The following is an 11,132-nucleotide window of genomic DNA, read 5'->3' on the forward strand; positions in this document are numbered from 1 at the left end:
AAGTTATTTTTGTGCTTAGACCAAGTCTAGCAGCTTTGTAAAATGATTGCTATTGAATGCTAGCATAAAATTGGATCTAAAACCTAATAGTACATGGTAATATGTAAGAGACTACTTACTAACCATGCCATTTTGTTTTAGTGGGAAGGAATAAGAATATTTATGTGGTGAAGCTGTAAGTGAAGCTTCCAGAGATAGAGTCTGGATGAAGATCATTCAGTGGTATAAGATGATGGGGAGAGGTGGTGAACCATTCCACCCTAAGTATGGCCATAATGGGCTGCACTGCTTGTAGAAACACTGAAAACTATTATAGAACAGATTTTAAACTAATACAGCTTTTTGTTATCTCCATGTGGTGACAATTCTAAACAGTTGTCCAAATGGTCCCTGCTGTCCCCTCCCCTTTGGTATCCCACTGAGATAATACTTCTTCATTTTAGATATACTCCAATTTTATGTTTTCATTCTGCTCTAATTTCGTATCTGTCACCTTATCCCTATAACGCACAATTGCAATTATATTCTTCAAATAATGGTAAAAATTTAAGAAAAGTTAATTTAGTTACTGTTGTTGTTGTTATGTGCCGTGGAGTCGGAACCGACTCATAGCGACCCTGTACAGGGTTTCCGAGGGTGTAAATCCTTACGGGAGTAGAAAGCCTCATCTTTCTCCCGCGGAGCAGCTGGTAGTTTCGAACTGCTGACCTTGCGGTTCACAGCCCGAGTCGTAACCACTACGCTACCAGAGCTCCTAGTGTTGTTTAAATCTGATTTACCAGGAGACGTGGTGTGGTGCTGTAGCATAAGCACTCTACTGCTACTCAAAAGGTTGGTGGTTCAAACCTACCAGCTCTTCCTTCAAAACCCTATACTAGGTTGCTATGAGTTGTCACTGACTTAACAACAACACTAATTATTCCATAACTTTTAAAGGCATTTTATGTGTGCACATACACAGAATCAGCTTTCTTGGATCTACTTATTGGCATTTTAGGACATTCTTATTGATTTCCACTTTCTATTTGCTTTAGAGGAGTCCTAGTGTGGTACTACAGGATAATGCACTGGACTGCAAGGTCGGTTTGAACCACAAAGTCAGTGGTTCAAATTCACCAGTCGCTCCTTGGAAACCTTATACAGGGTCGTTGTAAGTTGGAACTGACTCAATGGCCCTTACTCACAACAACAAAAAAATCTGCTTTAGAGTTTAATTAGTGCAGGAAATTTGGTAATTAATGAATTTAATTCTAGCTCATTAGATCTTAACACAAAACCTGTATGATTTTCTCTTCTAGGCTTATCCTTTTATGACATAGGACACATATTTCTTTAGAAGAATTTATCCTAAAATATAAATCATTATATTGATGATTATTTCTGCAATCTTTTTGTGATTAACTCATATTTCTTTTATAAAGAATTTATGCTTAATTTAACCAAAAAACATAAAAATTTAGGGAATTATTTGGCTATGTATTTTCAAAGCCATAAAAACAGGTGCAAATAATCACCAGCATGAGACTTAGAGTTTTCACATTCAGTATATTTCTTTCATATACATTTCCTGTGTCATTTTACTCTGGTTGAATTTAGTTACCTAATTTCTGGTCATTGTAGAATGTGGCTTCTGGTGCTTGTATTCTCTAAAACCTGAGAGAAAAACTTTTTCAGAAATTGATGAATAATTTCTTGGAAATTATTTCCAGTATAATGAATGTAATATTTTAAAACATTAATTTTCTTTTCTTTTTTAATTTAGAGTCGCGTATGCCCATTTCTTATAGACCCTTCTTCCCAAGCTACAGAATGGCTAAAGTCGCATTTAAAAGATTCACGTTTAGAAGTTATTAATCAGCAGGTATGTATTACTTATAATTTAGAAATTAAATGCATGCAACATCTTAGAGTGAAGAAAACTCAATGTCTACAATCAGAAAACATACTTTCAAGACTTTGCTGTATATCTTATCTGGCATGGAACCTGAAGAAAATGTAACTCTATTAGTTTCATTTAGTTTTCTAATTTGTAAAAAAAAGGATAAAATTTATTTGGTTCCTTCTGTTGTGCTAGGTGTTGGTCCAAGCTTTTGCTATTTAATAATGAACGAAGTAGTCATTATTAAATAGCAAAAGCTTGGACCAACACCTAGCACATTGAAGGAACATTCTTGTCCTAATTGATATGAAAGTCTACTAGATTGGATAACAACTGAATATACTTTTACATTAAATTAGGATTAATGGCCCAAATAAGGGATGCAAGAGAAAACTAAGTAAGTAAAAGGCACTAAATAAGTAAAGGTTAATGATTTCACTCGAAGGGCCAGGAAAACCTTCTGGGCTTTTAGCATACTTAACTAATCGATTGTTTAAGTGCCTCTTCTAATTTCCTATTCCTCTAACTCACCCACAAGCATCTTTGATGTGTCTTTAAGAATTGACATGTCAGTCAGTAAAATATAATCATATTGGTTGTGACTTCTCGCTGTCATATTTAATTTGGTGAGGAAATTATTTTTGGTCAAAATCCTGTTAGATGGAGGCCTAGTGTCTGATCAGTTTTCATAGATATCCTTCAGGTGCTTTAAATTAAATACTGCCTCTTAAATTTATCTTCACTTGTAAAGTAAGTGTTATTATTTACTTAGTTTGTCTGTGGTATGGATAAATTACAAGTTAGAAAAAAATATAAAATAATTTAGTAGTATATATCACTTTAGGAACTCATGTGTAGCACTATCGATAAGCACTGGACTGCTGATCACAAGGTTGGTGGTTCAAACCCATCAGTTCAGCTGCTCCTTGGAAACCCTGTGCAAGGACACTATGAGTTGGAACTGAATTGAAGGCTCTTAGCAACAACAATTATTATTATTGAAAAAAGCATTAACTTTTATTGGATGCCTATAATGGTATTTAAAACTACTTTTCCCCATGTAGTCAGTCTCAAAATTCCTGAATGACTGCACATCTACAAGTTCTTTTAGCGGTTATTGAATCTATCACACCAAGAAAATTTGCTAGAACTCATCTTGCCTTTTATCTCTTCATCCAGTGTTTGATCTTGATTATAGCATAATTGCTCCCAATAAAATGTGACTCTGTAATTTGTTGCATCTAGAAGTTGAAATTTTATTTCTATATTAATTTGAAATTGCAGTAGAAAATTTGAAAAAAAGTCATGTTTATTGTTAATGTAAATGTCAGCATACAAAATTTACTTGATAACTTATTCAACAAAAATGATTCCTTCCAAAGTACATATAACTACAAAAGCAATAGCAAATTATGTAAATTATTAGCATTCATATTAAAATGTTTAAATATGCATAGTGTTGTTGTTGTTAGGTGCCGTTGAGTCAGGTTGAACTCATAGCAACCTTGTATAGCATTTTCCAAGGAGTAGCTGGTGTGTTTGATATGTTGTTGTTAGGTGCCATTGAGTTGGTACCAACTCATAGTGACCCTACTATGCACAACAGAATGAAACACTGCCCAGTCCTGCTCCAGCCTCAGAGTTGTTGCTATCTTTGAGCTTATTGCTGCTGCAACTGTACCAGTCCATCTCATTGGGGGTCTTCCTCTTTTTTTCTGACCCTCCACTTTACCAAGCATGATGTTCTCCTGGGACTGGTCCTTCCTGATAATATGTCCGAAGTATGAGAAATGGAGTCTGGTCATCCTAGCTTCCAAGGAGTATTGTGGCTTTAATTCCACGTATTCTATGTACAGCACAATTCATTGTTCTGGAATACTCTTTCTCCACAACGTTATCCATAGCTCATCATGATCCACACAATTGAAAGCCTTTGTGTAGTCAGTAAAGCACAGGTAAACATCTTTCTGGTATCCTCTGCTTCCAGCCAAGATCCATCTGATGTCAGTAGTGATGTACTGTATTCCACATCCTCTTCTGAATCCGGCTTTAACCTCTACAAGTTCTCTGTCAATATATTGTTGCAGCCATTTTTGTATTTAGCAAAATTTTACTTGCTTGCAATAGTAATGATATCATCTGATGATTTCTGCATTCTGTTGGGTCATCTCTCTTTGGAATGGGCAAAAACATGGATCTTTTCTAGTCAGTTGGCCAAGTAGTTGTCTTCCAAATTTCTTGGCATAGATTAGTGAATGCATACAGGGCCGCATCATTTTGTTGAAAGATTTCAATTTATATTCCATCAATTTTTGGTGCCTTGTTCTTTGCCAATGACATCAATGCACCTTGGGCTTCTTCTTTCAGTATCATTGGCTCTTGATCATATGCTAACTCTTGAAATGTTTGAACATCAAACATTTCCTTCTGGTGCAGTGACTTTGTGTATTCCTTCCATCTTCTTTTGATGCTTTCTGCATCATTCAATATTTTACCCATAGAATCCTTCAATATTTCAAGTCAAGGCTTGAATTTTTTTCTTCAGTTCCGTCAGCTTGAGAATGCTGAGCGTGTTCTTTCCTTTTGGTTTTCTAATTCCATGTCTGTGCACATTTCGTTATGTTTGACTTTGTCTTCTTGAACTGCCCTTTGAAATTTTCTATTAAGCTCTTTTACATCCTGATTTCTTCCATTTGATTTAGCATCTCTACACTGGAGAGCAAATTTCAGATTCTCTTCTGACATCCTTCCCCCCCTCCCCTTTTTCTTCGTTGTTGTCTTGTTAATTATCTTCTGCTGTCTTCCTCTCTGATGCTCTTGCTACCATCCCACAACTCTTCTGGTCTTCAGTTATAAGTGTGTAAGGCATCAAATCTGTTCGTGAGGCGACCTCTAAATTCAAGTGGGATATGTTCAATGTCATATTTTGGCTTTTGTAGACTTATTTTAATTTTCTTCAGCTTCAGCCTTAACTTGCATATGAGTGATTGATGGTCTGTTCCACAGTCTGCCCCTGGTCATATTTTGGCTGATGATATGGAGTTTTTCCACCATTTCTTTCCACACATATAGTCAGTTTAGTTTGTGCGTATTCAATCTGGTGAGGTCCATGTGTATAGTTATCTTTTACATTGTTTAAAAAGGTATTTGCAGTTCAAAAGTATTGGCCTTGCAAAATTCTATCATGCAATCTCCTTTGTTTTTATCACCAAGGCTGTATTTTCTAACTACTGATGATTCATCTTTGTTACCAAACTTTGTGTTCCAATCACCAATACATCTTGATTGTATGTTTGATCAACTTCAAACTGAAGAATTTGGTAGAATTTTACAATTTCATCTTCACTGATTTTAGTGGTTGGTACATTAATTTAAATAATAGTTGTATTAACTGGCCTTCCTTGTAGGCATACGGATATTATCTTATCGTAGACAGCATTTTACTTCAAGACAATTCTTGATCCATTCTTTTTTTACGATGAATGCGACACTATTCTTCTTCAATTTGTCATTCTTGGCATAATAAACCATGTGATTGTCAAATTCAAAATGGCCAGTGCCACTCCATTTCAGTTAGGAGATCAATGCTTATATGTTCCTTTCATTTTTTGACAATTTCCAATTTTCCTATATTCAAACTTTTTACATTTCATGTTCTGATTATTAGTGGCTATTTACAACTGTTTCTCTTCGTTTAGAGTTGTTCCCCATCATAAGTAAATGAAGGTCCCCAAGGTTTTGTGTCATCATGGTCAACTCTGCTCTTCTGGAGTCGTATTTTGAGTGCCTTCCATCCTGAGGGGCTCATATTCCAGCACTGGACTATCTGACAATATTCTGGTGCTCTTCATCATATTTAAATATTTAATACTCAGTGTTCCACTGCTATGTACTAGATTTTCAATGACTAAATATTTGAAAGTAGTCCTTCTCTACTACTTCCTAGTCTGCTTTCGTCTGGAAGCTACACTGAAACCTGTCCACCATGGGTGACCCTGTTGGTATTTAAAATACCTGTGGCATAGCTTTCAGCATCACAGCAATATTCAAGTCACCACAGTACGACAAACTGATGCGAGTGGTGCTTGACATTTTACACATGTCAATATCTTCTTTTTTATATCTGTCAGTACCTATATAAATATTGAGATAATAAATGAATTAATATGCATTTCCTTTTATTCTTTTAGGATAGTAACTTTATCACAGCTCTTGAGTTGGCAGTACGGTTTGGGAAAACCCTTATCATACAAGAGATGGATGGTGTAGAACCTGTCCTTTACCCATTATTGAGAAGAGATCTTGTTGCTCAAGGTAAATATTTGATAGTTGCCAGATAGTAACTATTTTTTACATTTCTGAAATAATTATTTTCATAACTAATATTGCCTTTAAGTGTAAGGAAATGCAAACTTTCTGTAGGGGATGATTTAATAGATACTTATAAAATGCCCTCATAATGAGGCACTGTGCCAGAGCAGTCAAGACCACTGCTAGTGAATGTATCTATTTTAATATATCAGTGCATACAAGCAACCACGTCAGTCATATATATGAGTACGTTTTGACCAAATAAAACAACAGCCACAGAAAAGCCTAATCCAAAGATAATAGTTATGTAACCTGAGCTTTCACCTGGAAAAGACTAGATTTTGTCCTAGACGCTAATAATTCTATTTCCATAGTTCTCTAAAGGAAAGTACAGATTTTAAGATGAAAAAAAAAAAAAAAAAAGCCATAATTAACATGATTTAGATTAACTTCAATGTAAATTAAAACTACACAGTTAAGACTATTAGGTTTATAGTTGAATATCTGATATTTTCTAAGAGTAGAATATGGGGCCTAGTCTTGAGGGCTCTTTTTGGAAAAGAAAATGTTTAATTTTAAACATTTAAAAATGTTTAAAAATAATACATGCATGGGTTATAAAATCAAATAGCAATGAATAGCAACAATTCTCTGACCCACCTCTTCCTTGTCCTATTCCCTCGGGAAAACTGTATTTTATTTATTTATTTTACATTATTAGTTGGACTATAAATATACATTCAGAAAAATATGCATATCTTATATGTATAGCTGATGAATTTTCATAAACTGAATACATCTGTATAAGCACTCATGTTGTTGTTGTTGTTAAGTGCTGTATTAAGGTATAAATCTCTATCACCACTATAGAAGCTCTTCTTAGTCCCAGTATGCACCCTCTTAGAGAATAATGATGGATTGTCTGCAATTACCCATATGCTGATATATTTGTTGTTGTTAAGTGTAGTCGATTCAGTTCCAACTCATAGTGACACTGTATAGGGGGGTTTCTGAGGAGCAGCTGATGTGTTTCAACTGCTGATCTTGTGGTTTGCAGTCCAGTGCCAATCTACAGCACCACACCAGAAGTCCAATTAGGTTTTACTAATGCATTCTGTCTTAAATACCATTCTGTGTTACACCTTAAACACTAGTGGAATAAGCTCTTTTTAACTGATGAATTTAGAAACAAATAGTTGTATATTTGAGAGTTTCTATCTTGTTATCTATAACCACCAGTTTCAGGAAGATTTGAAATATGAAACATATGGTAGTGGTTCATGCTTGTGTGCCATGAATTTGATTCTGACTCATAGCAACTCCGTGTAGGGTTTCCAAGGCTGTAGATCTTATGGGAGCAAAAAGTCTCATTAAACATATAGTTAAGGCAGAGGCTGAGGCAGCGCGGAGGAACGGATGTGACCGGAGAACTCTGCCATCACCATGAGCCTCCTCAACAAGCCCAAGAGTGAGATGACCCCAGAGGAGCTGCAGAAGCGGGAGGAGGAGGAGTTTAACACCAGCCCCTGTCGGTGCTCATGCAGTCGGTCAAGAACAACACCCAAGTGCTCATCAACTGTCGCAACAACAAGAAGCTGCTGGGCTGCGTCAAGGCATTCGACAGGAACTGCAACATGGTGCTGGAGAATGGGAAAGAGATGTGGACCGAAGTCTCCAAGAGTGGCAAGGGCAAGAAGAAGGCCAAGCCCGTCAACAAGGACCGCTACATCTCCAAGATGTTCCTACATGGGGGCTCTGTCATTGTGGTCCTGCGGAAACCACTCATCACCAACAAGTAGGGGCCCAAAGCCGCCTCCACCACCCTGTGAAGACCTGCACTGTGTTGGGAATAATAAAGCCCCTGTGTTTTTTTTATAAAAAAACAAAAACATATAGTTAACATAAATATGCTGAATATAAGCAAATATATGCCTTGGCGCTTCAATATCCCAATATCATTTTAATGAAAATTACTTATCCTTGCTTGTATAAATAATCAGTAGAAGAGCATTCTGATTAAAAGCAAGAATTAGGTTCTGTAATCTAATTTTTGTTGTCTTTTGGATTCTAATATTGAATACCCTATAATACAAACTAAGGAGCTCTGGTAGCGTAAGGGTTACGAGTGAGGTCAGCAGTTTGAAACTACCAGAAGTTCCACAGGAGAAAGGTGAGTCTTTCTGCTTCCATAAAGGTTTATTACAACCTCGGAAACTGTACAGAGTCGCTATGAGTTAGAACCGACTCCATGGCACATAACCACCACCAACCACTACCATAATACAAACTACTCAAAGTAATTAACAAGAGTCCCGATGGCACAGTGGTTGCTGACCAAAAGGTGAACTCACCAGATGCATCATGAAAGAAAGATCTGACAGTTTTCTTCCATAAACCGTATGGGACAGTCCTACTCTGTCTTATAGGGAAATACGAGTTGAAATGGACACAGTAGCCACAGGTTTGGTTTATTGGTTTTTGGAAGTACTTAAAACACAGGGATTTTTTTTTTTTTACTGTAATTTAGCAAGATACAGAATACTCAGTTCAACTAATTGTGACTTTTTTTTTTTTTTTTTTTAAATTAGGACCACGCTATGTAGTACAAATAGGTGACAAAATTATCGACTACAATGAAGAATTTCGCCTTTTTCTGTCAACACGAAACCCAAATCCCTTTATTCCTCCGGATGCAGCTTCCATAGTTACTGAGGTTAACTTTACTACAACAAGAAGTGGATTGAGAGGACAGGTATATGTGGATAATCATAATTTATGTTGGAAAACACTTGTTAAACTGATTGACATTTAAATTGATAACTTTAAAAACATACTTGCAAATCAGAGTGAAGCATTTGGCTTTATTTCATTTATCATATGTGATATTGTTAGGTGCCATTGAGTTGATTCCTGCTCATAGTGACCCTCATGTACAACAGAACAAGACACTGCCCAGTCTTGAGCCATCCTCACAATTGTTTAAGCCCGTTGTTGCCTACACCATATCAACCTATCCTGTTGGGAGTAATACGCTGTACTGCTGACCCGCCAATTTTCCAAGCACGAATTGTCCATCTCCTGGGACTGGTCCCTTCTGATAATACGTCCAAACTATGAGGTATCCTTGTTTATAGGCAGCATTCTGGCTGTACTTCCTCCAAGACTGACTTGTTGGTTCTGGTAGTCCATGGTACTTTAATTATTCTTCACAAACACTGTAATTCAAAGACACCGATTCTTCTATGCCTCTTGCTTACTCATTGTCACAATTTCACATGCTTATGAGATCATTGGAGTCCTGGTTTCGGGCTATGGGCTAAAATTGTGCAGGACTGCAAAGTGGTTTGAGCTGCACGGTCAAGCTGCATGGTTCAAGCTCACCAGTTGCGCCTTGGAAATGGATATAGGGATTCATGGTCACTATGGGTCAGAACCAACTTGATGGCACTTACAACAACAACATGAGTCAATTGAAAATACCTGTATCAAACTGATATCTTTGGTCTTTAGAAGTTTAAAGAGGTCTTTTACAGTAGATATTCCTAATGCATGAATTTCAAAATACTTTTTCACGTCTAGATTTTTTACTTATATACTTCACTATTCAATTTCCTCTTTAAAGATATGATGCCTGATGATTTTCAAATATTTTGTATCCTATCCATCTAACAATAGTATGAGGGGACAGTGGTGGCTCCGGGTAGAATTTCACCTTCTATGAAGTTGGCAGATTTCTAATCCTGCTCAGTGCACCTCATATGCAGCCACCACTTCTCTGTCAGTAGAGGGTTGCATGTTGTTATGATGCCGAACAGGTGTCAGTGGTGTCTACAGACTAAGACAGGTTAGGCTATCTGCTTCCAAAAACAGCCAATGTACACCTCATGCATCACAGTGGTCCAGTCTTGCAATCACGATTATTTTATACGTAAAATAATATAACAGTTACTCAAAACATCATAATTCACTCACAACATTGAGATTTCTATCTGAAGGATCTTCACATTCATTGTTGAAAGTGATTTCAAAGGTCTGTCTTTAGCAAGAAATAAGTGAACATGGTTATATAGCAGATTTTTGAATTATACATTTTATGAAAATGTCACTCCCCTTTTAAAGTATTAAGTTTAAGAATTGTGCATATTTTAACAACTTTATTGATATATAATTTACATAGCATACTATTGTATTCATTGAAAAATATATACTTAGATGAGTACAATTTTAAATAAATCCTGATTCCCAGGTTTGATTATTTAAACTAGTAATAGAACTGAACAATTACATTATGACATGTTAATCAATATAATTTTTGTAGTTGCCCTATAATATTTAAAGTTTTATTGATAAATTTAACCATTCATTTTGTATCCATTTTGTCAAAATAATATGAAGCGATCTCACGTTTCACTAGAAATAATCAAATAAGGTACATCAAATACCTATAACATTTATTCAAAATACAAGGCCTCTTGGTGGGAATGATGAGAAATCTTTTTAATTTTATCTCTAGAAAAAAAAAAAATTTATCGTTGTTTATTTGTTTTGCTTTTGGGATTGTTTTTCCTTGTCAGCTTCTGGCTTTAACTATTCAGCATGAGAAACCTGATTTGGAAGAAAAGAAAACAAAGCTATTACAACAGGAAGAAGATAAGAAAATTCAGCTAGCAAAGCTTGAAGAATCTCTTTTAGAGGTAAAGTTTAATCATTCAAGATGTTCTTTATTGCTTTTTTATGTTTTTAATGTATAGAAATAATTTTTAAAAAATTTTATATGTTATCTTTAGCTTACTTTTGTTTGTTTCAAAGGCATGTCAACATATCTGATTATATTAAGGCCAAAATTGAAAGAGATACAAGAGTAGATATCTTTTAGAATATAGGATCTTAGGGAGGAATGTTTAAGACAAACAAATTTTAGATAATAATGTCTTTATAATAT

General features: G+C 35.6%; 1 protein-coding gene across 2 annotated transcripts in view; it reads left to right on the forward strand.

The window, feature by feature from the left end:
• The window catches only part of DYNC2H1 (dynein, cytoplasmic 2, heavy chain 1), a 369,106-nt gene that overhangs the window by 176,233 nt on the left and 181,741 nt on the right, over positions 1–11,132 (forward strand). For both annotated transcript variants that reach the window (XM_006833779.1, XM_006833780.1), the window contains 4 exons: positions 1,763–1,861; positions 6,070–6,193; positions 8,779–8,942; positions 10,765–10,884. In XM_006833779.1, the coding sequence (XP_006833842.1) occupies positions 1,763–1,861; positions 6,070–6,193; positions 8,779–8,942; positions 10,765–10,884 (507 nt within the window). The remainder of the gene's footprint in view (positions 1–1,762; positions 1,862–6,069; positions 6,194–8,778; positions 8,943–10,764; positions 10,885–11,132) is intronic.

This window comes from Chrysochloris asiatica, unplaced genomic scaffold, assembly GCF_000296735.1.
Source record: "Chrysochloris asiatica unplaced genomic scaffold, ChrAsi1.0 scaffold00008, whole genome shotgun sequence".
Classification (NCBI taxonomy): Eukaryota; Metazoa; Chordata; class Mammalia; order Afrosoricida; family Chrysochloridae; genus Chrysochloris; species Chrysochloris asiatica.